Source organism: Olea europaea, chromosome 15 (assembly GCF_002742605.1).
Source record: "Olea europaea var. sylvestris chromosome 15, O_europaea_v1, whole genome shotgun sequence".
NCBI lineage: Eukaryota > Viridiplantae > Streptophyta > Magnoliopsida > Lamiales > Oleaceae > Olea > Olea europaea.
Genome location: NC_036251.1, coordinates 29,634,280 through 29,661,706, shown reverse-complemented (window position 1 = coordinate 29,661,706; position 27,427 = coordinate 29,634,280). Strand labels below are relative to the sequence as shown.

The window sequence follows — 27,427 nt, the reverse complement described above, 5'->3', positions numbered from 1 at the left end:
GCACGATAATTATGTATTCAACCACTATTATTTTTTTTATTTAGAAGTAATAGAACTATTTGATGACATTGTCTGTTGGTAAATAAATTTGTGATTTACACTTAGCACATCTTGTTTGATACATACCAAAATGGCATAAAAGTTACAGGGAGTGGAAAGCAAATACAAGATAAAAGATGGGAGTTAATTAGAATAAAAAAAGTAACCACCGTTGGAGCAAATTATGCGTCCCCACAAACATAACGACCTTTTCCCAGTCTCCCTCGCCTTCAAAAACGCGCTGCCATTTTACCTCTTTTGTATTTCATTCTCTGTTTAGTGCTCTCCATTTGAACAAAGTTGTATTAGAATCTGAAAATAATCCAAAATTTCACCTCCATTGCTGAGATAAAAGTTCAACTAGATGTCATTTTCGGATTCAGATTCGTCCTCCCATGGCGGAGAGTACAAGACTTTCCGGCAAGTCAGTCGCGATCGTAAGCCCATTCTGTCATTTCTCTGTCTCTCACAACACTTACACAGAGAAACTGTAGTATGATTTTTCATTTTTTTTTCGCTTTTACTTGTGATTTTATGAATTTCGCAATCGTCATTGTATCGCTTACTGGATATGCACATCTGTGGAAACCTTCCTCTCTCGCTTCACATTGTTGAATAATATATGGATCAGGGTTGATTATCAATTATGTTTGGATCAAGAGAGTCGGTTATATCAAATAACGGTTTGATTTAAGAGATCAATATTCTACACGATTTGGGCTTGGGTAATTCTAGTTTAGTATTTGGACTGAGAAAAATTTGAATAGCCTATTCATTGTCTTTAATTTCCACGAGAAAATGTGGTTACCTCATAGTGATATTTGATTCGGTGTTGGCTTGGCCAGCAGACTGGCCATGTTTGTAATGCAGCTTGGTTTAAGAGTTCGAGATTACAAAATGAATAATGGAAAATTATATATAGCAGGAAAAGGCTTATATGCATAAACGTATACAGTTTTCATTTTAACTACCTTCTTGTTTCTTTTTGTCATGCTTTGCATATCCTCTCCTTTAAGCATGCACAAGTATGTGGATGACTTCTACATCTTGTAAATGATAACTTTTAGAATTTGAACTGATTGTTTTGGTGAATTTTTTAGGGCTGTTGTATGAGATGCTTCAATCTTCCAAAGCAGGAGATTCAAGATCGTTGTGGAAGGTAAGTTTTATATCCTATTGTCATGTTTTGTTTAAGAGGTAGCTATTGGCCACATCCTCCCATTTTTAATAACATAATTAACATCAGATATGACTAATAACCTCGACACTATCTCTGAAGCATGCCAAGGCACATGAATTCTTTCTAAGTAAAATAGAAATTTAATTTAATTTGACGGGTAAAATAAGCAAATATTGAGGATGCATCTGAACGAATCAATAGCAAATTGATGGAAAGTTTGAGCAAAATATATGTTTCTTAGGCATTCTTGGTTTTCTTATACATGTGCACTTTAGTTTTTTTTTTTTTTTTTTTTTAATTAAATAAATAGTTATTCATGCATATAGAGTAGTTGACAAGCACAAGTCCAAAATTTTTGTAATCTTGAACTTCGTGAAACTATTCAAAATTGTGTCAGAAGATTAATTCTGACGCTCTAACATTTGCTAGCAAATAACATATCATCACATTTTATGTCGTTGATATACTTATTTTACTGTGCTTTTTTTACTCTGGTAGCCCTTTAGTTTTTGTAAGTTAGACACCTCACTTCTCAAATTTGTGCAGGTACTTATCATGGATAAAGTCACAGTGAAAGTGATGTCTCACTCCTGCAAAATGGCAGATATAACAGACCAAGGAATTTCATGTGAGAACCATATGATGAATTAGTACCATACAATCATGTTTACATCATAAATCCTGTCACCTTGTTTCTTGTTAACCTAAGCAAATCCCTTTTTTGGCATTTTATCTCCAATGTACTCTGTTTTTTCTGCTCACTTGTCAGATCTGGTGAACTCTCATGACAAATAGGCTATATCCCTTCTTCGTGTTTCATTATCCAAGATCCATTCACTTGATTCTCACTAGATGTGTTATCCATTCTATATTTTTATCTGAATTACCCGTCCAAGTTTAAGTTACTGCACTAACGATGCTCAGGCAATATGATTTCGATAATCACGTTACATGAATGCATAGGCCTATCAATTGTTTAACATCTTTACAGACAGGTTTTTTATTTTCTTGAATATTTTCCCAGTTATTGTTCTCCTTTTTAATATCACTATTTCATCTGGCAGTGGTGGAAGATCTTTTCAGAAGAAGACAACCTTTGCCATCAATGGATGCCATATACTTCATTCAACCTTCCAAGGAGAAGTATGGTCGTCATTCAATATCTTAATTTTATTATTATTATTATTAGCATGCATTAATTTTATGAAAAGAAAGCAAGATATATGCATTCCAATATACGTAGAAAATATAATTAGTTATTTTTCCTTTCCCTCCCACCACTCACATCACATTCAGGATTTATTTGTTTGCAAAGTCCGTGCACGAGGAATTTCCATTTATATATTATTTCTTTTTGTCTGTTTTTAGGATACTAGTTATTCAGAATGTCTTATAAGAAGACAGGGACTGATTACTGTTTGAAACCTATGCAGTGTCATTATGTTCTTGTCAGACATGTCAGGAAGAGAGCCCTTATACAAGAAGTGAGTGAAAAAAATTATTTCTCTGAATATCATACTTCCTTTGATCTGATTTTACAGATTTTGACATTTTCTTTTTATCTTGGTATCCCTCTGTCAGAGCATATGTATACTTCAGTTCATCTGTGCCAAAGGATCTTGTTGCTCGAATCAAGAATGATACTAGTGTGTTACCACGTATTGGTGCATTAAGAGAGGTTAATATCTTTTCATCTCCAGAAGCGAAGTTCATTTAGATACTTTGAGGATTCTTACAGTTATCTTTGTAATTTTAAAAAATTCTTGTCCATTGGCAAAATGCAGATGAATTTGGAGTACTTCTCTATCGACAGTCAGGTATTGAATGAATCACTTGTGTTGATGCAATTTGATAATACCTTTCAGCATTGAAGTTAGAAATGCATAATAATGGAGAAAATGTTTTATAAGTAATAAGAAGTTTCTGTCCGATGTGTTTATGTGATATTTAGATCTTAGTTTCCTCTCAGATTTATATATGGATCCTAATTAAGACAGAAGTTCTATCAGTTCGGTAATTTTGGTTGCAGGCTTTTATTACCGATCATGAAAGAGCACTAGAAGAACTCTTTGGTAAAGAGGCTGGAAGTTCTCACAGATTTGATGCATGCTTGAATGTAATGGCTACTAGAATTGCTACTGTTTTTGCTTCATTAAAGGTGCGATGGGCTAACTTCTTTCAGCTTTTGGATCTGCATCCATACAAAATAATATTACTATACTATAATATTTAATTACCATTAAGCTCATGTTTGATCCCCATTAAATTACATTCCATTACATTCTATTTTTCTCTCTCATATTTTCAACCACACAATCTTCCATAAAATAATATTACACGTAAATCAAAAAAATTTCCTTCTTTTTCAACCACTCATTTTTTCAACAAAACACTATTCCTCTCATTTTCATTATAAAAAATGGGGGCCAAACATGGGCTAAATATGCAGAAGAGGGAAAAAAATCATAATGTCTCGAGCAGTCCCTAGTTTTATTGAAAACTCTTTTGGTCAAAATCGATCCTAAGTTTATTGGACTCCAGGCTTCTCTGATCAATTTTTATTTCCTAAGCTGTACTTTATTACCATTCTATTGTTGTCAGACGTATGGTACAAGATATATGAATTGACAAGCTTAACCTTCCTCCAGGCTCCAGATTTACCCAATACTCTGTTCCACTAGTTTTTGCTTCGTGGGGTTAGACTAGTATGGAAGATAAAAAATTTAAAAAATGGAAAGAGTAATATAGGAAAATGAAAGATAAAGCTAAAGCAGAGAACAGGAAAATAAGTAATCTTGAAACTTTTTTGATTGTGATTTGTGGCTGCGAGTATGGAAAATATGAGAGCTGGATTTATTTCATCTATTTGCTTATTTCTGGGCTGTTACTTAACACGATGCTAAATCTATAGGAATTTCCTTTTGTGAGATATCGAGCTGCCAAGGTACTTGATGATGCATCAACGATGACAACCTCCCGTGAATTAGTTCCCACAAAGCTTGCTGCTGCTATTTGGAACAACATTACAACGTATAAATCAGCCATTCCTAACTTTCCACAAACGGAAACATGTGAATTACTAATAGTGGATAGATCAATAGATCAGGTTTTGGCTATTTTCCTAATAATATTTTTTTCACCTCCTTTGTTGGTTAAAGGTTTTTTTGTTATACTTATGATGAATCTGATGCTTTAGATTGCTCCAATTATTCACGAATGGACCTATGATGCTATGTGTCATGATATGCTTGATTTGGAGGGAAACAAATATGTGCACGAGGTAAATGTTTTTGTTATCTTTATATTTTGAGGGGTTATTTTGAGATATGTGGAATCATCTAATGACATAATGGATGAAAGATTCCTAGCAAATCAGGTGGTGAGCCGGAGAAAAAGGAAGTCCTTTTAGAAGATAATGACCCTGTCTGGCTTGAACTCAGACATGCTCATATAGCAGAGGTATTTCTCATGCGTCACCTTGTCTTTTGGGGTTATTTTTTTGTATATGAATATGCTTTCTAAACTTGTATTTTTTAGGCTAGTGAAAAGTTGAGCGAGAAGATGACAAATTTTGTTTCAAAGAACAAAGCAGCACAATTGCAGCAGAGGTTGGTGATAATGGTTCTCATACACACAAAATTTTCCCCCTTTCTTACCACAGTGAAGCATACCTGTAATATTGTACTGAGGAAGTTGATTTTCTTCGACCATTATCTTTTGGGAATCTTAATTTCAGTCTCTTAAGAGCAGAAACATTTTTCCATCACCCATGAAATTTTTATTTCTTGAATCTAGAAATAGCCGAGGAGATCTTATGATGTCATAGTTTATATTAAATTGAAGTTTTCCCAAAGCTAAGATCTTTTCTTTGAAAACGGCAAAACTAACCTGTTTAGACAAGTTACCACTGTCTACTAATTTGAAAAGATTATAAAGTATGCAACACTCTTTTAGATTGTATTTGACAATTACTCTTACCATTCTGTCATGATCACTGATAGGCAATATGACTTTCTGTTTTGGTTATGTCATTAAAAGCTTTATTTTAAGTGGAATTTTACCGGAAGAGTTGTTGTCTACCTCATTTCAGTTTCAAAATATGCATGAATAAATTTCAAATTCTATAAATAAGTAGAGTTTCAAAAGAACAGAAGGGTCCTTTCATGAAATTATTACTGTTTGTTTTTCTCTTCTGATGGTGAATTTTGTTTTTATGCAGAGATGGTAGTGAATTGTCCACAAGAGACCTGCAGAAAATGGTTCAAGCTTTACCACAATACAATGAACAAATGGAGAAACTCTCTCTTCATGTTGAGGTTTGCTTCTTTCATCATAGGATTTATAATTATTTCTCCACTCTCTCTTAGCATATACTCAATGAAGCACTTTAACCATTTATCATCTAGCCTATGAAGGACCTCAAGCCCCTTTACTGGGTATCATGGAAGCTTGAAGCTACGAACTATGTAAACATTTTAGGCTTTCCCTCAGGATTCCTCGTACCTACATAGAGTTCTATCACTCATTCTAATATTTAAATGTGATACAGAAGACTAATCAAATGAAAACCTTTTAGAAGTATTATGAAGGCAAGACAATCCAAGCACGTTAACAACATTTTTATCGAGCTGATTTTTTACGTCCTTCTCTCAGATTGCTGGAAAACTGAATGCAATCATCAGAGATGTGGGTCTTCGAGAACTTGGACAACTTGAGCAAGATCTTGTATTTGGAGATGCAGGAACAAAGGAAGTCATCAATTATCTGAGAATGAAGCAGGTGATAATTTTGATATCTGTGTCTGCATTCAGAAGTCTGGCAGCATTGTGTTCTCTGTTTCCCATAGCACTGTGAATTTTTCTTTTACCTCATGCAGAATGGGATGTGCGAGAATAAGTTACGGCTTTTGATGATATATGCTTCTGTCTATCCAGAAAAATTTGAGGGTGACAAAGCAACCAAACTAATGCAGGTGACCTCTCTCTCTCTCTCTCTCTCTCTCATTTGCAATATACTGAGTAAACTATTTTCTTTTTGTTCTTGTCACAATAAAAAAAATAATAAAGTTAGCATTTTGAGTTTTCTTCAAGCTAAATTTAGAAAAAATAAAAATAAGAAAAAGATTGTTCCAAATCTAATAGAATGAAGGATAAAATAGGAAAGTTATATATATATATTTGCCTAGAAGGGAGGTTTCTGTGATTTTCGAAAACACAGGAGATCACTTGTCTCTGATATTATCAGTTGAGGGGTGTCTGATATTATCTCAAAATAATACCACTAAATATCTACTATAACGCCCTACTGTTTTCAGTAAATACCAAAAGCATTAAGCTGAGATAAATTCTCCTCTAAAATATTATTTAGAGCTAAACTATGAATTTTTGTGAGATTGACAGGGTATATGCTTTAATTTTCTTTTCAAACATGCCTAGGATATCCTACTGCAATAAGTTAAACCCTAGAACAGAATTCTTTTTACAGAACAGAACATTAATATGAAGCCGAGGCGATGCAATTATACACTAGTCTGAAAGATTATTTTGATTGGAATTAGAATACATCTGTTAGAATATCTAGATGTTATAGGTTGACTGTTCCTAACCTCCAACGTTCATTCCTTAGTCCATCCGCTCTGCCTACTATATATTATCCTATTTGAGAGATTTTTTAGGTGCACTTTTAGCAATCTTGAATGCTCGTTTCAATTTTATCTTTTGCATGCATTTTTTTATCACTTATTATTTCCTTTAGGGAAGGCCACAAGTTATGGCCTCTTTCGAAGCACAGCTTTTTTTTTCTTTCCAAGTAACTTTCCTTAAATTAATATGATGTAGCTAAGAAGATCCTAGATCAGTAGTCATAGGGGTGAAATTACAATAATAGAAAAAGATTATTATCACGAAATGAGTTATTACATATGCTTTCAGAGAAGGCACTGTTAGATTTTCATTGTTTCAAATTACGTATGCACTTTTGGAAAAAGTTTATTGGATTGATCCTATTTATCAACACAGTGATTTTGTTAACCGGATTCTCTTTAGTTTTCGTTTCTAGTTATTTTGATTTTTAATGAGTCTCAGTTTGTTCAATTTTAGATGTCTAAAAATGAGTTTAAGTGCAAGCCCTTGTTGGTCATTAAAATGGATATTAATTGAAGCCACTGACTCGCACAAGATCTGTAGGAAGATGAGTATCCATTTGCTGAGCAGGGGGTGGTGGAACTTATATCCATTTATGTGATTCCTAGCGTTAGTATTATATTTTGTGGATGCTTGGAGTAATATAATTGATCTAAAATATTAGATAAAATTGATGAGGCTGCTATTTTACTGCTTTAGTTGGCAAAATTATCAAGCGAAGACATGAAGGCAGTGAAAAATATGAAATTGCTCGAGGGATCAAATTCAAGGAAGACTTCACATGGGACTTTTTCACTTAAGTTTGATTCAGCAAAGGTAAATATATTTACCAGTTCAAATGCTTAAAGTCAGTTGCAGAACCACAGTTGATTCTAGAACTGAGACTGACAGTTTTCTAACCTTTTTGTTTGCTTATTAGAGGAAGAATGCAGCAAGAAAGGATCGAACTGGAGAGGAAGAAGAAACATGGGCGCTATCTCGGTTTTATCCTATGATAGAGGTTTGGTTAAAAGTTTTTGCATATGCTGCTTGAATCTAAACTTCAAAAGTCTTGCATTTTCAAGCTAAAAACTCCTGGTCGGTTCACACTGCCACTTTTTATTTTTTCCTTGTCTGCATGGACGTAGGTTTTCATTAGAAGAGAAAGGTTTCAATTCTAGAGCCTCCAGTTTTGAGTGAAAGCTGACCTGGTCCTTATCCCAATTTTCATTAGGGTGATTGGATTATGCGACTTGGAGAGATGATTAATAATCTACATTGATAGGGGAGCTTCTAATACCAAATCAAGAGTAAACCAGTGTACCACATTAAGCATGAAGCAAACTTGAAATATTTCACTGTTTTTGCACAGTTGAAACTTGAAAATGAAACCATGTCCTTGTCATTTTTATGCTACCTCATGCTTGAATTAATCTGTAGGGCAATTAAAATAGATCTTCCAAGATTAAAAAATTTTAATCTCCAATTCATTAATACTCCAGGTCCTATTTCACTTATGACTGAATTTATGCTCCCCTATATCCACCTATTATCACTTACAACTGCTTAAGAGTAAACATGCTTATGACTTAAAGGAGTCTTGCCTGACGGTTTGAATAATGTAGAGCAAATTATGTCATTATTCGTTTACCTTGGGCTGCCTGCATAATCAATGCTTCCTGATCATTTCCAACGGATCAAAAATAGCAATTTAAGAACTTCTACACACAGAAATGAGGCAGTGCACTATTGATCCTGGAAAAGTACTATGATTGACCACTTCACATAAAGTTCTTACATTTTAATTTATATAAGGAGTTAAAGTTCTAAGAAGTGATGGGTAAGTTGATAAAGAGAAAAAGGAACAGAATAAAAATGGAGGTGAATTTTTCCAACATCTTCTTGTGCAAGGTATCGTACTCATTTTCTGCTGATTTGCATAATGTTGAATGGGTAAATCTTTTGCACCCTGAATATTTTTTTCTTCACCTCCTTTATCATAATATTTCTGTTAATGAAGAGCCAGAATGAAATGCTTTAAGCTAAACATTTTCATCATGTATTGCTCTTTCTTTCATGAAAAGTGTACAATAACCTTGTTTTTCACTTTTTATTTATTCAGGAGTTAATAGAGAAGTTGAATAAAGGTGAACTGCCAAAAGAAGATTATCAAAGCATGAATAATCCTAGTCCTTCCAGCGGGCCACCACAGGGTGGATCAGTGAGATCAGGTCGAACTAGTGTGCCCTCTCAGGGTGGATCAGTGAGATCAAGACGAACTGCAACATGGGCACGATCTCGAGCATCTGATGATGGATATTCAAGGTATGAACACCTAGCAATCTGCACTGCTCCAGAAGAATTTGCTTTATCCTGAATGTCATTGTTAGTTAGGATCCACACGATCGTGATCAATTTAAGTTCATCCTTTAGTTTGATGACTTGGTCTTCTTTTTATGGACTTCCAGACATATAAGAAAATGCATTATATAGCCTACAGATAAATAAAATTCATAGTCGTGTATCATTTATCAAATTTTCTTCTACTCTGTTAAGAGAATATAAATTGCATTCCCAACATCTTTGAATAGGTTATTCAAGTACTTATAACTCTTTAATACCGTGTTTTCAGTGATTCAGTTTTGAGGAATGTATCTAATGATTTTAAGAAGATGGGAAAGCGCATTTTTATATTCATAATTGGTGGGGCAACTAGATCTGAGGTGGGACTTCTCGTTTTATTCCTCAGCTGTAATCTTGACGGTATTCGCCTTGTGCAGATGGCTTACATTCGCTTGTTTTGTCCTCAGTTAAGGGTTTGTCACAAGCTAACAGCAAAATTGAGGAGGGAAATAGTCCTTGGTTCAACTAGTATTGATGATCCACCTCAATACATCACGGTAATGTTATCTTTCATTTTTTCTTCTTTCTTTTTTTCATATAATATTTTAGTCTTCAACTAGTTTCCAGCTAGCAAAATTGAATTTTGGCCTTACATATCAAACTGGATTATATTTAACATTTGTTCTTGTCTACTGCCATTTCGTACATGCAGATGACCAATTTGTCGTTAAGTCCTTTGTTTCCGGTGGAGCTCTCTTGCATATATTGCTTTACATTTTTATTTCTTTATATCTGAGTATTGTTTTTCACCCAGTAGAAGCTTTCTGGACCCGAACACCCATCCATGGCCTTAGTGTAATTTCTTCACTTCCAGTGATGAAAACATAGACCTCTTGGGTTACTTCTTTTGACAAGATTGACCTTTTAAAATGAAATCCAAATCTTAACATGATATTAGAGCTCATTAAATTCTGACGAGCAATTTGATCCGATTAAGACTAAAAAATGATCACACAAATTTCTAGATTGGTATGATCAAACGAGTCACCATCTTGCGGGGCATATTAAGAGATACAATCCCACTTCGAATAAAAATGAAAACATAGGCCAACTTTATATGGTTTGGGTGCTACTCTTCTTAACAAAATTGACCTTTTAAGATGAATCCCAAATCTTAACAATTATCGTTTTGTCCTGCAGAAACTTAAGCTCTTGTCAGAAAAGGAGCTTTCTGCTGATGGCCTCGGAATCTAGAAGTTGATTTTCATCACATTATACTTAGTTTTGCCCAAAACCAGCAGGTTTGTCTTGATTCACACAATCTCCGTGTTTTCCCCTGATTCTGTTGGTTTTGAATTCTAAATGTACATATATATATTTTGCATGAGCAGGGTGGAATATATACATATCTGGAACAGCAAAATGGGAGTTTCATGGTTGGTTTCTGACTGTATAATGGGTGAAACATGATTCTTTAGGGGAAGATGAAGATCTTCAGGCAACTTATTGAAGTCCTGTACATCCTGGCTGTGGAGAGTTAAGAAATTGTTGATAGTTAATGACCATTTTATCCTGGACAAAGTGCAAGTTTTCATTCATAATGTAACATAGATTAAGATAATTTTCTTTTTTTTTTTTTTTTTTCCTTTTTTTTTTTTTTTTTTTTTCCTTTTTTTGAGATCAAATATATATTTTGTTGTTTCTGAGTTATCAAGCAACTAGGAGGCGGTATTTTATGATCAATTTAATTTTAGGAGCAATCCTGTTCTATCTGGAAGAGGAAACAGGAAAGTCTCCAATAATTTTTTAATCCAAATTTTATTATTGAATTTATGGACAATGATTTATCAAGTTTTTTATCTGAAATTTGAGATATAGAAGAGAAAAAGGAGAAAATGTTGTGCTGGTTTTCTTGCGCATAGTATGTCCTTGCGCAGTTGTGCATAAAAGGAGCTTTTGCTGTTGATTTGCTAGGAACTTGTTGGTTGTCGGTTGATCAAACAAGGGCCAGGGTTTTCAAGGTTGTGAAATATTAGGAAAAATAAAAAATCAAATGATTTGTTTTTTTCCTCATTTTCTTTTTGTTTGTTTTAAAATTATATATATATATTTCATTTTTCATTCTGATTTTGTTTTTAATTTTTTTATTATTTAGTAAGGGCATAATAATTATTTTAGAAAATTTTGACTTTTTAATTGTCAAAGTAAGAAATTCCGTCAAACGTAGATCCAAACTCCCATAATTGGATAGGTCAGGAAACTCAACCCTAATTTTTCCTTTATTGTTAAAGGTCTCAAAGAACCAATGATGAAATTCCTTATTTCTTGGTGACATAAATTCTTTGTTACAAAATTGTTTTAAAATTTGCAAATCTAATTTCAGGGGTTTTTCCTTATGATATTATATTCAAAACCTAAATTAGAATAATCATGCTACGCGTAAAGATTTCTTTCACAGAATTGTTTCATAGATAATACATGTCAACACATTATGGAAAGATGAAAAATAAAACGGACGAATGAGGGCAGTCTAGAAACCCGTGAAACATTCCATGTACTTGGGAATAATTCAAATTAGATTCACTTTGAGAATCTTCCTCTCTATTTTTAGAATAAACAGGATTAGGAATTTGATTTTTGGGAATAGAAATAGACGAAGTAGAATGCCTACTTCTATCTGATAGTGATCTAGATATATATTAGTCCATTTTCAGTAAAAGTTGATAAAAAATTAAATTGAAGTCAAAAAATAATTTTATTCACACATTTTATGAGATTCATAATTTTTATAACTTTTAAACTAAATTTCATTGATTTATCAAAATTTTCTAATTTTATTTTTAGTATTATCATCAAGTTGATAATTTTCAGCGTTTTTAGTAAGGATTTGCCTTTGTTTTCAAAAAATTGTGGGTGGAAAAACCCCTTTTTTTTTAAATTGGCAAATGTTCGTTTTAGTAAATTTCTCCAACCTTGCTGGACAGCCAGGGACACCCCTATTTTTGGCCCTAGAATTAACCCTGTCCAAAGAGGTTAATTCAAATTTCTCATGTCTTTTCAGTATCCCTAGTGGTGGTGGACTGGGGGTCTGTCGGGTTAGGTGGGATTCATTGTGAAGATGAAACTTTTTTTTCTTTTTCTTTTTTAATATGTTTTATAATAATTATAAGTGGGACTAGTTTGCACATTTTGAGAAAAATTTTTTTGAAACATTGGCTGTAATTATTTTTTTATTTTTCTTTTCTTTTTGTTAATTTAAAGAGGATTAAAAATTCATCCTTCTTAAAGCTTTAGTGGAGTAAATGGAAGGAATGTGACGTCAAGGATAATTAACAAAAAGAAAGTTAATATGAGGATCTAAATGTCAAAGGTCAACGATATGAACAATTTGCGTGACAAAGACAAATGATAGGGACGTTGTATCAATTACCCATAGTTTAGATCCAAAGGTTTGAGCTAGAAAAAGCTGTTAAATGGGGCTCAAATGCACAAACAAAATGTTAAGAGCCCCACATGCTACAGAGTGAGTGAGATAGGCTATTTCAATTCATTCAACTCCCTGAAACTGAAACTATCTTTATGATCAAATATTTTTCATTAGTTTTAATAAAAAGATGACAAATCAAAGCTCGTCTAGCTCAGACGATAAAGCCTCTTAAACTTATAGTCGTGGATTTGAGCCAAACTGAAGATTGTAATTTTTTTGGCTTCTGTAGAGAAGATCAACTGCCAACCATGAAATCATTTATATTAGAGTTGTGACTCAAATAGGAATCTTGAATCGCATGTTGTTAGTGTCAAAATTAAGTCTAACTGCATTCAATAACAAGGAAACAAAATCCTGTCGAAATTGAGTATTCTAATTGTAATATATTTTCTTGCCTTTTAGGACTATTCTAGGGTTTAAAACGTGGCCTATAAATACAAGACTCCTCTGTTAGTTTCATTAGAAAATAACATAGAAGCAGTTTTGCTATTCTGCACTTGGTTTTCTCCATATTGTTCGATAATAAATATCGTTCCTCCGCGGTTAATCTTTTGTTCCTCTTTTACAAATTAAATCTTGTGTTTAATCGTGTGATCTTGTTTACTTTATAATATTGTCATTAAATTTCATTATTTACAATCCGGTTAAGATCAATAAGTGGTATCGGAGCTTCCACGCCCAACAAGTGGTATCAGAGTTTTTTCTTCTTCTGTGGATTGATTGATGTTTTTTAGAGATGACTACCATGAGGTATGACAGTCCGCTGCTGGATCGTAATACAAGGTTTTTTTTTGTGGCAAGAAAGATGAGGGCTATACTGGCACAATTGTATTTAGACGATGCATTGCTAGGTTTTAAGAAGATGCCAACTGATTGGACAACGGAATAGAAACAACGAAGGGATCGGAAGGCTTTATCGCAGATCCATTTTCATTTATCCAACAATATTCTACAAGATGTCTTGAAGGAGAAAACAGCGGCTACCTTGTGGTTAAAAATGGAGCAATTATGCATGACTAAAAGTCTCATGAGCAAACTGGCTCTAAAGCAGAAGCTATATTCTCATCGCATGGCGGAAGGAGAGTCACTAGAGGACAATATTGTCATGTTCAAGGAAATAGTTATAGATCTAGAGACGTTGAAGGTTAAGTATGATGAAGAAGATCTGGCCTTGATCCTGTTGTGTTCGCTGCCCGGCTCTTATGCGTCGTTTCGGGACACCATTTTGTATAGTTAAGATATTTTCACTGTAGACGATGTCTATGATACTTTGCACTCAAATGAGAAGTTGAAGCATTTGGTTGGAGCTACATCGAGGGATGAGGAAGCTCTTGTATCTCATGGTGGTCAATGGAGGGACAGATCGAAGAATAACAGCAATTTGTTTTGCTTCTTCTGCAGACGTAAGGGACATATTCGAAAGGATTGCGATAAATTGCAGACTAAAGGTGATTTAGCTGCAAATTGTGGAGTGCAACATTTGACTTCGGACGAAACAAATGCAGTTGAGGTTTTTTTAGACGACGGAGATGTGATGTTGATCGTGGTATCTGACGCGGAATCTAGGTCTGACGAGGAGCGGATTCTTGATTCAGCATGTTCGCATCATATGTGTTCCAATCGGAATTTCTTTCGGACATATGAGTTTGTTTAGCAATGTGGAGTTGTAATGAGAAACAACAAATATTGCCGTATTGCTGGGATCGATCAAGTCAAATTTAGGCTGCGGGATGGGAGAATCAGAATAATTAATCATATTCGACATGTTCCAGACCTGAAAAGGAATCTCATCTCGCTTAATGCTCTAAATGCAAAAGAGTATAAATTCTCTGGTGAAGGTGAAATCTTGAAGGTCCGAAATGGTGTCCGGGTTGTACTAGAGGGACGGAGAATGTCTTAATTGTACATCTTGCAGGAGAGCGCAGAACCAGTTAAGAGACATACGTGGTGGATATTCAGTTTAGTACAGTACCTCTTGTAACAGGCTTTAGGTCGGTTCAGAACATTGCTCGAGAAAATGTTGGTGATTCCGCTTTACCACAAATTTCAACGGTTGCACTATGTTCAGTTGCTAGGATTGGATCCATTGAGCTCAGGTATCTTGATGTCATTGATGTCTGTAATGCTTTTGGGAACGTTAAAGGCGACAGTTTTAGCAAGGTGCCTTCTGTTCAGGCATTTTGTATGATTTCTGTTACAGAGTATGCTTCGACCATATTTGGTAAACATTAATTTCTTGGTGGAATTTTGGGAAACCCAGGAGTAGGGTTCAGGTGTCGCTTGTGGACGCCGTGCAAAGGACGATGGTTTATTTGGAGAGTTTTGGTTACTGCGTTGAAGCGATTTGGCATTTCATTTTGATGCAAACGTGTTTATTTCTGGGGTGGAGAAATTTTGTGAAACTCCGCTCATTGCACCGGAATTTGAGTCAATGTGGAGATTGTTAGAGTTGTGATTCAAATAAGAGTCTTAAATCGCATGTTGTTAGTATTGGAAATGAGCCTAACTGCATTCAACAAAGAAGTAAAATCCTGTTGAAATTGGGTCTTCTAATTATAATATATTTTCTTGCCTCTTAGAACTCTTCTAGGATTTGAAACGTAGCCTATAAATACAAGGCTTCTCTATCAGTTTTATTAGAGAGTAACATAGAAGCAATTTTGCTATTCTGTACTTATTTTCTTCATATTGTTCAATAATAAATATCGTGAGTTTAATCTTTTGTTCCTTTTTTACAAATTAAATCTTGTGTTTAATCGTGTGATCTTGTTTACTTCATAATATTGTCATTAAATCTCATTATTTACAATCTAGTTTGGATCAACAAGTGGTATCAGAGCTTCTGTGCCCAACAATTTACTCTCATCAGATAAGTCATAAACACTAATAAGCTTTTTATATATTTTATTCACTAACCCAAAATCAAGATTTAATTAATAATAACATTTTGATTTTAATTAAAAATAGCACTCTCTTAAACGAGAACCTCGAAAAACTTGCTACAAGTTTCATGACTTGTGTGTACTATCTCCATTTTTGCTCACATTTGCTTCGATTTCTCCCGTTTCTGATGAATCCAACAAGCAGTATAATAAGATAAGAAATGTGAATTCCACCCTGAAAGGAAATAACAATCCCATCATTTAGACATAATTCGAGGGAATGTATAGCTAGTACATTTTCGAATACTTCCTTCTGGTACCAGTATCCCTAGAAAAAACATTCAAGAAAAATCACAGCAAAAGGAATAAAATCGATGAAAATAACAATTAGATGTTATTTCTCCTATAAATTAAAAAAAATTGTCAAAAAGTAAAAACTTGAGTTCGAAATATGGACAAACCTTGTTGGTTCCGTAAATGTAAGCACGGTAAGTGGATACTGAAGTAAAGTTGCTGTGGCAATTTCCACCAACGTAGTGGTGGTCATTGTAAATTGCTCCTCCATAAAATGGAATAAATTTCGGACTCAAAGGGAACTCTGATGCGGTCCCAGTTAGAACAAAGACAAAAACAATAGATTTAAATACATAAAACTTCCTTTTGGGTAGGAAGGAAACCACAAGTTTTTCTCTTAGGGTGAGAACAAACCACAATTGTTTTTAATTCGTCATCTGGTTTCTTCCATTCACGTCCACTACATATATATATAGGCAAAAGCCCAACACAACCAAGCAGTTCCTAAATCTAAGGAACACTAAACCTACATTAATTAACAGCACTAATAACGTGCAAAACAAAATAAATGCAACTGCCAAACAGAAATAAAATTCTATTGGATGATAGATGCATAGCATGATCTTGGAATTGGACTCAAATTCCCACATGCAAACAACAAAATAGCCATAGAATCTTCACAACTGAGCCACTGACTTGGTCTTATTCTCGAATTAAGGGCCACGTTCTCTTTCTCACTCATTAATACCTCCCCCTCAATTGGACACTTGTCCTCAAGGTCCACAATTGGAATTTGCTTCTGAAGGTCTCCCTGGATGCAATGTTGAATTATTCTCTTGCCCCTGTCAAACACTTGGATGTGGTCACACTATGCCGACTCTTGCTCCTCATATGCAATCAATTCTGGGCTGCCTTCAATTAGAAACGCTTGTGGAGTTTTGCCTGCATACGTCACTTTTTGAGCACCATCAATCTCATGACACTCAAAATAACGATTTGCATGAAGCAACCATTCCACTGGATCATCTACAGAAAAATGGGAAAAATCCATGTCTCCTGTTCGTGAACCAGTGAAGTCTTCCTCTTCCTTTTGCAATTCAGTGCAGTGGCGAGGAGCATGATCATCCTTTCTGCCAAGTGCTTGAAATGAACTCCTTGGAAGAAAAGACTCCTTAAAAGACATCCTTATTTCTGAAACCAAAACAAGGGCTTCCTGCAACTTTTCTTGGATCTTTTGGGTAGGAAGGAAACCACAAGTTTTTCTCTTAGGATGAGAATAAACCACAATTGTTTTTAATTCATCATCTGGTTTCTTCCATTCACGTCCACTATATATATATATATATATATATATAGGCAAAAGCCCAACACAACCAAGCAGTTCCTAAATCTAAGGAAACACTAAACCTACATTAATTAACAGCACTAATAACGTGCAAAACAAAATAAATGCAACTGCCAAACAGAAAATGAAAACAAGAAAATAAAATGCTATTGGACTAGGTCTTGTTCTCTATCTGAAGCCCACGTCCTCTCTCTTCCTTCACGTATCAGATCTCCACGTTCCCATGCAACGGCTCTTCACAGTTCCTGCCACGGTTACCATGCTATGCATCTATCATTGGACTAGGTCTTGTTCTCTATCTGAAGCCCACATCCTCTCTCTTCCTTCACGTATCAGATCCCCACATTTCCATGCAACGGCTCTTCACAGTTCCTGCCACGTTACCATGCTATGCATCTATCAAACTCGTACCTACATCACAATATGAAAATACACATTTTTGCACTTAAGGGAGCGAGTCGAAGACTAAATTTTATAACAGCTCAAGTTTTTGGAGAGCTTGTTGAAGACTAAGTCCCTCTAACAGCTCAAGTTTTTAAATGAGTGAAATGGGATTTTCTTGAATACTTGAAATCTGGGATGTACTTGTATACGTACGTACCCACTATGAGTTTCAATGGCTTCCATAGTTCCATTTGCCTCAAAATAAACCATAGCCAGAAGGTGATCATGTGTCTCGGAACAATGAGTGGACCCAAAAAGGAGGCAAATCCGTGGATTATGATTTCTGGCCAATGTGCATGAGATGCAAATCCAATTGGAGCATTGTATTCATGGTGAACTCGGTGGATTTTCTGGTACCCCCATCCATTGTGTAGCCAATAATTAGCAGGGGATAACCATTTGTCCAGAATAGAACCCCTCCAGCCTCCAAAAGAAACACATGAGGTTGGCCCCATGCAGGACCCGTGGGTGATAAAAAATTGCAAACAAAATTGTTGACCTCACGCTTTATGTGTTGTCTGAAGAGCTTCTGTGAAATCCGATTCTTTACACGTAGCGAGGTTCTAATTAGCATAGTCCTCGATAAGAAAGTACACCGATATCTGCCAAAACATCTCCCACCCAGATGGCAAAGGCAAACTTGTCCTAATTCCAATCATCTACAATATAGAATCTTCAGTATGGAAATATATTTCATATTTCATGAAAAATTCGTTGAAATGACGTAGAACAATTTAGAACATCTTTAAGAGATTCTTTAAATATGAGATGTTCTCTAATTTAAAAAGTCATCTTTTAGAATTATACTCCAATAAACTTTTTAAATTAACATTTTAATTTACAGAATATTTCATTCTCCAAATTTGGAGAGACAAGCTCATTTTCTATTTTAAAGAGTCAATCTTTAAAATCATGCTCCAATAAACTCTTTAAATTAATGTTTCAATTTAGAGAATAGGTTTGACTTACTCTCTATAATTAAATGCATTCAAGGTGTTTTCAATTCCCAATGTAGGAAAATAATAAAATAATCTAAAAAAAACTAGTTAAAATAAAAGATAGAAAAATAATAAATATTTTTTGTTAGTAATAAAATTAAATGTTAAATATAAAGAGTTTGTTAGAATATTTCAAAATTTAAAATGTTTTAAATTTATAAATGCTCTCTAAATAATAGAATATGTTCTTTGAAAATAGAAAGTCATTTGAAGATGCTTTTATTTTTATCATATTTCTATAAATAAATGAATAAAAAGTGTGAAATATTTTCTCCTCGTTTCAAAGCATGAAAATAAAATATTTTGATATAAATTATCATAAAAAATGAGACGTACTAATTAATGGAAGGTTAAAGATAATAATTCGACAAAAAGTTAATTAAATAATATGTTTACTTCAATTAAAATCTAACGTATTAAATAAAAATTGTGCTTGCAAATATTACACCTTTACCAATCTTTCGAAAAGTGAAAGTACAATTGTCAGTGCACATTCCAAAAAGAAAAATAAAAAAACACGAATAATCTTCTTGGATGGGGCTGTCCATATAGCACGGCCCTAAAAATCGACCACGAGGCGGCCTGACCCGGCACATTTAACTCCCGTTCTATAATATAGCGCAGAAAGAGAGAGCGAGCGAGCGAGCTTTGTGCAGTAATGGCTTCGATGGCTTCCTCCAGTGCCCATTTCATCCATTGCAAAACCTACAACAAAGCTCACAAAGCTTCTCCTTTCGTTCGTATCAATATTACAAATGGGTCGCCAAAGGAGGAAGAAGAGGCCCCAAAACAGAACACCGACCAAAAGGGGCGCAGGTATTCCGATTTACCATTTTTATTCTTCAATCAAATGGATTTTCGATTAATCCCAATACCTTTATGTGTGAAAGGGAAATCATATTGAGGAGCAGTGAAATTGCGGTTCTCGGAGCTGTTTTCCATTTCAGGCATGTTTTTTATCCCCGCCTCGTCTCCTCTATCCTCTCTTCAACCATTCACTACACATTATTATTTCTTGGGATTTAAAAAAAACAAAAACCTTTATTGTTGAGGAGGACAGTGGAACGAAGCCAAATTACTTGGGAGTGCAGAAGAATCCTCTTGGTCTAGCATTATGTCCGGCCACCAACAATTGTGTTTCAACTTCTGAGAATATCAGTGATCTTACCCACTATGCCCCACCTTGGTAACTAGCTATTTCTCGTTGCACTGTTTTTTTCTCGAGAATTAACTGTGCAAATGGTCACTCAACATAGGTCAATGCCGATCGCTAAAATTTAAAATGTCGAATTTTGATCATTGAACTTATGTTCATGTTTTCCATTCTTCACTAAAGTTTAAAATATCAAGTTTTGACCACTAAATTTTGAAAAATATTGTCCATCACTTACTAAACTTTGAAAAATATTATATATTACTAACGGAATTTTGAAAAATACTATACATTAGTCACTGTAAATTTAATATTTTTTAAAGTTCAACAATTATGATAGTGAGTAATATATGGCATATTCCAAAATTAAGTGATCAAAATTCAATATTTTAAATTTCAGTGAGCAATTTAAGACATGGACCTAAATTCAGTGAGCAATCGAAGACATTAACCTAAATTCAGTTATCAAAACTCGACCCCCCTCCCAGGGGCGGTTGGTAAGGGAAATGTGCCTGATTTTCAAATAGAAAAAGGAGTCGGTTCAAAGTTTGGACGGTGATAGCATCATCACCTATGAATTTCTTTATTAAACATGTGATACACGAACCATTACACAATAATATTGAAAATTATCCAACTAATTTGCATTGACTTCATTTTAATGAAAAATGATGATGAGATTGTTTTTCGTGTATTATTTTTCAGGAACTACAATCCCGAGGAGGGACGTGGAAGTGAAAAGCCTGTGAGTAAAGAAAAAGCAATGGAGGAGCTTCTTGAAGTGGTACAAATTCAACGTGTTTCGTTCACAATTCCTCTATTTATAATTGAAATCTCTAACAAATTTTTAATTGTTGCATGGCTTAGATAAAATCAACAAAACCAGACAATTTTAGTCCAAGAATAGTAGAAAAGAGGGATGATTATGTGCGCGTGGAATATGAAAGCCCAATCTTGGGGGTAGGTGCAACAAATTTGTGTTAATCTTTAGTTTTTATTTACTCCATACTTGAATTTTCTCTCTCTCCTTTCAGTTCGTTGATGATGTTGAGTTTTGGTTTCCACCGGGCAAGAAATCAATCGTACAGTATCGTTCAGCATCACGTATGGGGAATTTCGACTTTGATATCAACAGAAAGAGAATCAAAGTAAAAGTTATTAGGAACTCGCATGTTGGATATTATTGCACTTCTCACCCAAACTAATGCTGTAAAATATGTCACAGTAACATAAATTTCTTGATCTGAAACAGGTACTCAGATTAGAACTAGAGAAGAAGGGATGGGCATCAGAAAACACCTTCTGACTAGGCGCAAGAGCAGCATTCGAATCAAGAGATATTCCCTTTCCCACGTTTTCATGTCATGTATCTTGTTATATTGTACTTTGGTTTGGATACTGAATAAATCAGAATCCATAAAAAGTTCCAAGAATTAATATTTCAAAGCTTGCTCATGTATTTCAAGAAATGCCATTCAACACAGTCACTACATGTAAACATGATCGAAGATTCAAACACAAGCTATAGGTGATTGTTCAAATAAAGAAATGCAAGTCCCCAGAAAAAAAGTCATGTCACGACATTTTCATTAAAGGATGCAGACTGCTAGTCCGGGAGTTAAATAAGCGACATGCCAGTAGAACATAAGAATCATCTGGCAACTACCCTCTACAGCCATGCCGAGCATAAGTCCCCCAATTCAGCAAGAGCAGCAGCAAAGAAACAGGGGACAGGACTCAATCTTTCCTAAGCTCCATGTATTCCCGACGTATACCACTTGCATTCAAAATGAGAATTTCCAATTTGTCTCCCTGCAAAACATACACAAGAAGCTTGGTCTATAGATAACAGCAGACAAAAAAAAGGACAAATGAAAACCAGATCCACAAATAATCCATCTAGCAATATGGTCCAATAGGATTACATATCTGAGCTATTTATAGAGGGAAATTTTTTACATCCACACAAGATACAAAATTCCTAGGTACTACTAGATTTTTGGTTGACGTATTGATTTCCCTTGTTAAAATTTTAAGCAGTGTAGTAAGAGTATTGATTTGTACATAAAACTTTGAGGAACAAACCACATAGGAGGGAGAATTGGGAAGAGAATATTCCAGGTCATTTCCCGCCCCAATGTGTTACAAGTACCTTTTTAAATCATAGGGCCCAAATTGTATAATTCTCTCTATACATTTCTTATATATGTACTGGACAGGACTAATCAAACTGACTGGTCGAACAGAGGCGAAAGTCGGCCATAGTGATCCGGGAGTCCCATGTGGACAGGACTAATCAGACCGACTGGTCGAACAGAGACAAAAGTCGGCTATAGTGATCCGGGAGTCCCATATGGAAGGGCTCTCGCTCAACAGATCAAAGGTACGCAAGGGATAACAGGCTTATATATGTACTGGACAGGACTAATCAGACTGACTGGTCGAACAGAGACGAAAGTCGGCCATAGTGATCCGGGAGTCCCATGTGGAAGGGCTCTCGCTCAACAGATCAAAGGTACGCAAGGGATAACAGGCTTATATATGTACTGGACAGGACTAAAGTGACTAAATAATACATTAAACAAGATTTTAACCCTTTTTTCTTAATGTTGTTCGATGCACCTGAGCAAACATGCAGTAAATCATTAATTTATGATAAAGCTTCTTAAAATGGTAATATTTGATCCTGAAGACACATTTATGCTCTTACACTCAAAAATTAAACCATTTAACTACAATGGTACATCAAAAAGGATTTCAAACACGTGCCAGCCTAATGAGGAACATGGTGCAGATGACTAAAAGGGAAAGCTCCACAAATAATTCAAAGAAAAGCAGATAACTTCTCCTTATTGACAAAATAGAAGACTCGCTTACAGTATATATATCCCTTTCTGTTGCAGACGCAAAACAGGTTTTCACCAAGTCAATGGCTTCTAACTCTGAAAGTGGAGTAACAGCATCCTGCAGAATATCATTAAAACATAACTCGGCCATACTTGATATAAACTGTATGTAGAAATTATCTATGCATGGTAGACAAAATCAGACCCTGGCAGGTAATAAGAGAGGGCTTGGGGACTTCAGTTGGTTGTCCAAAAAGGGCGTGATAAGTGTAGAACCAGAACCCTGAGAACTGTATCCAACCCTCTCATAAGATCCAACAGCATCATACGTGAAGACACAGCCCTTTCCTTCAGGATTTCCCCAAAAAGAACAAAGAAAAGAAAATAGCATGATGTAAGTAATGATAGACGTACCACAAACCAACTGGAATTCACTAAAGTCTTACCTTCGTTGTCAAGACCACCCAAAACATTGAATGCGTAGTATGGAAAGAAACGTTTGTAGTACAGGGTATTAGAGAGCAGCTGTGCCATTGCAGGACAGCTCATTTGCTTGTTATGCTGATGCTGATATTGCTGCAATTCACGAAACAATAAAGAATTATCAGGCATGAGTTGTATACATATTTCAACTACCCTAAGCTTGCAGCACCGAAAGAGTTCAGAGCAGCAATTATAAAACTCAGTTTAATCCTTTTGCAACGATCCAATTATCATGTTTAGTCCACCAAACAGGAGTGGTAATGAAAAAGGAAGGAAGAAAATTGAGGTTTCAAACTTTTAGGTACTAAAAGGGACTGCAATGAGATAAAAGAAGGTTTGCATATGCAATTTATTCATCATAAATTAGTTCCTTGAATAGTAACAAAAACCTCTGATGGCATAATGCAATAGGACAAAGGAAAGTGAATCAGTCATCTACCTGGAACTCTAGAAAACATGACGAAAATTGACTGAAGTAAATCAAAAGGAACGTTAACACAATTATAGTTGAGTGATTTGACACCCATAGCTGATAAGGAAAAAGGGGCTGAGACGCCCTTAAAATTTCACACTAGCATTTTAATTTAGCAATTGAATGAGGAATATGAACAGCTCAATGAAGAAATGCATAACTCGACCCTTTACATATTTAACTGCCGCTAGGGAGATTAAAATTATAAAGTCTTCCAATAATCTTAAAATGCTTAAAGAACATACCAAGTGCTTAGCTGCCAAGACTTTTTGTAGAGCTCTCACATCAGCCTGAAAACCTGACGAGGCCAGCACGGATTTGTCCGCCCTACATTATTGGAGAACCAAAATATATACTTTACATCTTTGCCAAGATAAGGACAACTTTGAAGCAATCAAGAAAATTGAAAAAAGTAGCCATACACAACAATCACATATTGCCAAATAAATTCATGATGAGGAAAGTCACATAATACAGACTCCAAAAAGTTGAATGGAAGAACAAAAATTACCTTTTCTGAGTAAGAAGGGAAGAATGAATACAAAAATTAAGCATCATGAATGCTTTAAGCAAATGTTCTTGAGGTAGTACAACAATGAACATCTCAAAGATGTACCTAAACACTAAAATGAATATAATTAACAGACATAATAAGTTCTTAAGAAATGAAAGTGAGTGCCATCAAGCAATCCTCTTGCACATTTAAAAGCATTTTTTAACCTCGTCACTCTTTTCAAAGCTGCTGAAGTCAAAAAGCCAGCTTTCTGAACTAAGAGACATAGTTTTCACATTATTCAAGTTTCTGTTCAAGTCATACATTAAGCAAAGGGAAACGAGAAAAGTGAGAAAGAAATTGATTTCTCCTACCCTTCAGTGAATAAAAAATGTCAAAGAAACTCAACTTGATATCCCATACTTATTTGCGATAAAGAATCAAATGAAAAAAAAAAAAAAAATAACTTCCAACTTGATATCGCATGCACAATTTTCTCTCTCCAGATTCCAATTTTGCCAAATTCTAAGCAGAGGGAAAGTTCTCTCCATAAATAAAAACATCCACAACACTATTATAAAATACGCAAATCTTTCATCTGGATGCTACGGCCATTAATGTCAAGACCGTCAAAAAGACAGATGCAGAAAATTGGCTCGAGTAATTACTTATCCGTTTACAAAGTTTTGTTAATAAATATGTCATCAATAGTACTAAAAAATTTAAATTACTAAAACAACCTACTGACCTCCTTTTTTTTTTTTTTTTTTAACGAGGATCAATTCAAAAATTAAGACATACAGAGTTGCGAAAGTCAAATTCCTTATAAATAGAAAATGAAATGGGAAAGCAATTCTTTACAGTTGATTAATTTTGGAGTAATCGCGAGTGAGAATGTTGTAACCAGAGGACATTCGAGTGTCGGCGGCAACCACGCAGTAATCAGTTCCTGCAATCGCAACACATGTACTGGACACACAAACAGAGATGAGAAACTAACATCATAATATCTAACTAACAATTTTTTGTGCATATAAATCGAACTAGGGTTTTGCATACCCTCCATTGTTGTCGTAAGGAGACCAATTTGCTTGCTGTTTAGTCATGGTGATATCCGATCTAAGAGAATGAGAGAGGAGAGATTCAAAATTGTGGTGCCTTGGATGAGAATGAATCCCACTTCACCTTTTGAGCTCTCGGTATCTTTTTTCTCAAGAAATTCAGGAAAATGAAAATATTCCCATTTGGCGTGGGTATTTTTGGCGGACGGGCAATTGAAACGGTGTCGTTACTGGTTTTTTTTTTTTTTTTAAACAAATGGTCCCCAACCTATGACTTCACTGCACAATCAATCTAAACTTTTAAAGGGTACTAACCGAAAGCAAAAGGAAAAATTAAAAGGAAAGAATAAATAAATAAATTCATTTACCTCCCCGTCCATACCTTGTAGAAGTTTTCAAGGTCGATGGATTAACACGGTGGTATAATTAAAACAAGTTTAAAAGTTAAGCGACAAGTCAAATGACACCAATTGTCAAGTTCAATAACACTTCGAGTAATTAACCCAACATCAGGTGGCAAGATACATCATCGAAATTTTAACAACGAATAGGATATTGCCCCCCCCCCCCCCAAAAAAAAATAAATTGAAAAACTAAAATAAGGTTGAAATTACCTAGTGTGATTAACCACATTGAATGGGTTAGATGCTCCAATTATATGACAAACTAATAACCCAACTATTTTGTAGACTAGCGCTATACATCATTTGTGCAAGATAAAATTATTTTGGGTCTTGGTAAGCATAGTTATTAGACCCAATCCGACTGTCGATCCGGACAATGCACTGGGTCAACGGGTTAGTGGTTCAACCGACGGGTCAATTCCTATAAATAAATAAATAAATATATATATATATATATATATATATATATATATATATATTATTTCCATTTTTTACTAATAACTAAATTAACCCCACATTGTTTTGTTAACTAAATATTAATTTGTAGCCCAATTTCACAAATTCTAGATTATATATAGTGAAAATATGAATTTGGAACAATGAGCACAACAATCGATCATATAAAACATATACATTATATGGAAAAGTTCAACAAGATAGCTTCATATACTTTAATAATATTCTTGCAAAAGTAAAACCATCAATCAAAAGTTAAACGTTGATAAAGAACATTTTGAAATAAATTAATATCTTCTCAATTAATAAGAGTTTGAGCGCATCCATGCTGGGGTCTCGGACATAAATTCTTCAATTCCTTCGCCTTGTACCAATGATGGGTCTTAGTCATACTAAAATCCTTGTTTCCATTGTTTGCATCACTTCCATTAACATTTCCATTGTCATCGTTTCCATCACAATCCAGATCAAGATTATCAAAATGTAATTCTTTTGAAAAGAGTTTTAAATTTGTACGTTACAGCACATGTACTTAAAAAAAAGGGGGAAGAAGAAGAAACAATAGCATCAGTCAAACAATTATCATCATTTTTATCATTTTGTATAGAGCATGCACTCAAATCACGACGAAATGTCTCCAACTCATAATCTACCAAATTCGGTGGCTCATCCTCTAACACCCAATTGTTATAAATGTCAAACCTTTCAAAGTCAATAGGATCATAATTTCGACTCTTGAAATAATTCCTAAACAAAGTTTATTCCAATTTATAAGTAATTGTTCGCGAAATATTTCTTTCGATTTAAATTACCGCAAGTGTACGGGTCGTGACAAGTAAAATAAAGTGGATTTTAGAAGTCCGAGTATCTCCTACAGAGAAAGAGTAGTTCAATTTTATTTATTTTAGCCTTAACCGAAACTAATTGAATTAAGATGAATTTTGGAATCAAAAGCCCTAATTTTGGGAGAAATCCCCAAATTGAAAAACCCTAATTTCAAATCAAACCCTAATTTGGGGGAAATCCCCAAATTGAAAAACCCTAATTTCAAATCAAACCCTAATTACTTAAATTTACTTAACGAATGACTCAATTACGAAATGTTATGAAAAATAAATGAAATGTATTGTCAATTTATGAAAATCTATGTAAAACAAATGCACTAGGATCACGAATCCCCAAATAATTACTAATTAAACCCTAATTTCACAATTTTGATAATCCAATAAGAATTTGACAAATCAATGCTCCTAAATTTATTGAATACTCTCTCTCGAGATGTATTGAATCTATTCTCATAAATCACCAGCCTATATTTCTATGACAGATGCAATTATACAAGAACTCATGTAATCTTTTTGTGAGCAATTAAAGATTTACATAGGGCATAGGGGTATATTTCTATCCCCTATCGGACCCTATGATG

General features: G+C 34.6%; 3 protein-coding genes and 1 pseudogene across 5 annotated transcripts; 2 read left to right on the top strand and 2 right to left on the bottom strand.

The window, feature by feature from the left end:
- Positions 1–268: 268 nt before the first annotated feature.
- On the top strand, positions 269–11,223 carry LOC111410826 (SNARE-interacting protein KEULE-like). The gene is made up of 22 exons (XM_023041391.1): positions 269–476; positions 1,140–1,198; positions 1,766–1,847; positions 2,284–2,362; positions 2,653–2,703; positions 2,801–2,897; positions 3,004–3,036; positions 3,249–3,377; positions 4,131–4,325; positions 4,416–4,499; positions 4,580–4,678; positions 4,757–4,827; positions 5,439–5,535; positions 5,873–5,998; positions 6,096–6,191; positions 7,561–7,677; positions 7,781–7,861; positions 8,963–9,165; positions 9,473–9,563; positions 9,651–9,740; positions 10,384–10,484; positions 10,575–11,223. Exons 1-21 carry the CDS (start codon positions 404–406, stop codon positions 10,435–10,437), a joined length of 2,007 nt encoding a protein of 668 aa, XP_022897159.1. The 5' UTR covers positions 269–403; the 3' UTR covers positions 10,438–10,484; positions 10,575–11,223.
- Positions 11,224–15,480: 4,257 nt separating this feature from the next.
- LOC111411531 lies at positions 15,481–18,294 on the bottom strand (annotated as a pseudogene).
- Positions 18,295–19,167: 873 nt separating this feature from the next.
- On the top strand, positions 19,168–21,412 carry LOC111410824. Of its 3 annotated transcripts, XM_023041386.1 has the most exons (7): positions 19,174–19,449; positions 19,524–19,580; positions 19,694–19,819; positions 20,492–20,570; positions 20,654–20,746; positions 20,821–20,934; positions 21,039–21,273. In XM_023041386.1, the coding sequence occupies exons 1-7, from the start codon at positions 19,292–19,294 to the stop codon at positions 21,090–21,092; spliced, it is 681 nt and encodes a 226-aa protein (XP_022897154.1). In that variant the 5' UTR covers positions 19,174–19,291; the 3' UTR covers positions 21,093–21,273. The 3 variants fall into 3 exon arrangements, with proteins under 3 accessions (XP_022897155.1, XP_022897157.1, XP_022897154.1); XM_023041387.1 differs by lacking the exon at positions 20,654–20,746 and having other exon boundaries at positions 19,168–19,449; positions 21,039–21,412; XM_023041389.1 differs by lacking the exon at positions 19,694–19,819 and having other exon boundaries at positions 19,170–19,449; positions 21,039–21,412.
- On the bottom strand, positions 21,226–25,320 carry LOC111410825 (proteasome subunit beta type-1). Its single transcript, XM_023041390.1, has 7 exons — positions 25,140–25,320; positions 24,942–25,049; positions 23,833–23,914; positions 23,079–23,208; positions 22,838–22,980; positions 22,664–22,750; positions 21,226–21,598 (listed from the first exon to the last, which is right to left on the bottom strand). The coding sequence occupies exons 1-7, from the start codon at positions 25,184–25,186 to the stop codon at positions 21,524–21,526; spliced, it is 672 nt and encodes a 223-aa protein (XP_022897158.1). The 5' UTR covers positions 25,187–25,320; the 3' UTR covers positions 21,226–21,523.
- Between the last annotated feature and the right edge of the window lie 2,107 nt (positions 25,321–27,427).

Excerpts from the sequence above, each read along its gene's own strand:
- LOC111410824 (XM_023041386.1), top strand. The coding sequence starts at position 19,292 with ATGGCTTCGATGGCTTCCTCCAGTGCCCATTTCATCCATTGCAAAACC. Across the intron at positions 19,450-19,523 it reads ACCGACCAAAAGGGGCGCAG|GGAAATCATATTGAGGAGCA; the intron begins GTATTCCGATTT and ends TATGTGTGAAAG. Across the intron at positions 20,935-21,038 it reads TCAACAGAAAGAGAATCAAA|GTACTCAGATTAGAACTAGA; the intron begins GTAAAAGTTATT and ends GATCTGAAACAG.
- LOC111410826 (XM_023041391.1), top strand. The coding sequence starts at position 404 with ATGTCATTTTCGGATTCAGATTCGTCCTCCCATGGCGGAGAGTACAAG. Across the intron at positions 1,848-2,283 it reads AACAGACCAAGGAATTTCAT|TGGTGGAAGATCTTTTCAGA; the intron begins GTGAGAACCATA and ends TTCATCTGGCAG. Across the intron at positions 7,862-8,962 it reads GGTTTTATCCTATGATAGAG|GAGTTAATAGAGAAGTTGAA; the intron begins GTTTGGTTAAAA and ends TTATTTATTCAG.
- LOC111410825 (XM_023041390.1), bottom strand. The coding sequence starts at position 25,186 with ATGACTAAACAGCAAGCAAATTGGTCTCCTTACGACAACAATGGAGG. Across the intron at positions 23,915-24,941 it reads TACTCCAAAATTAATCAACT|GGCGGACAAATCCGTGCTGG; the intron begins GTAAAGAATTGC and ends CCAATAATGTAG. Across the intron at positions 22,751-22,837 it reads CTCTCTTATTACCTGCCAGG|GATGCTGTTACTCCACTTTC; the intron begins GTCTGATTTTGT and ends GATATTCTGCAG.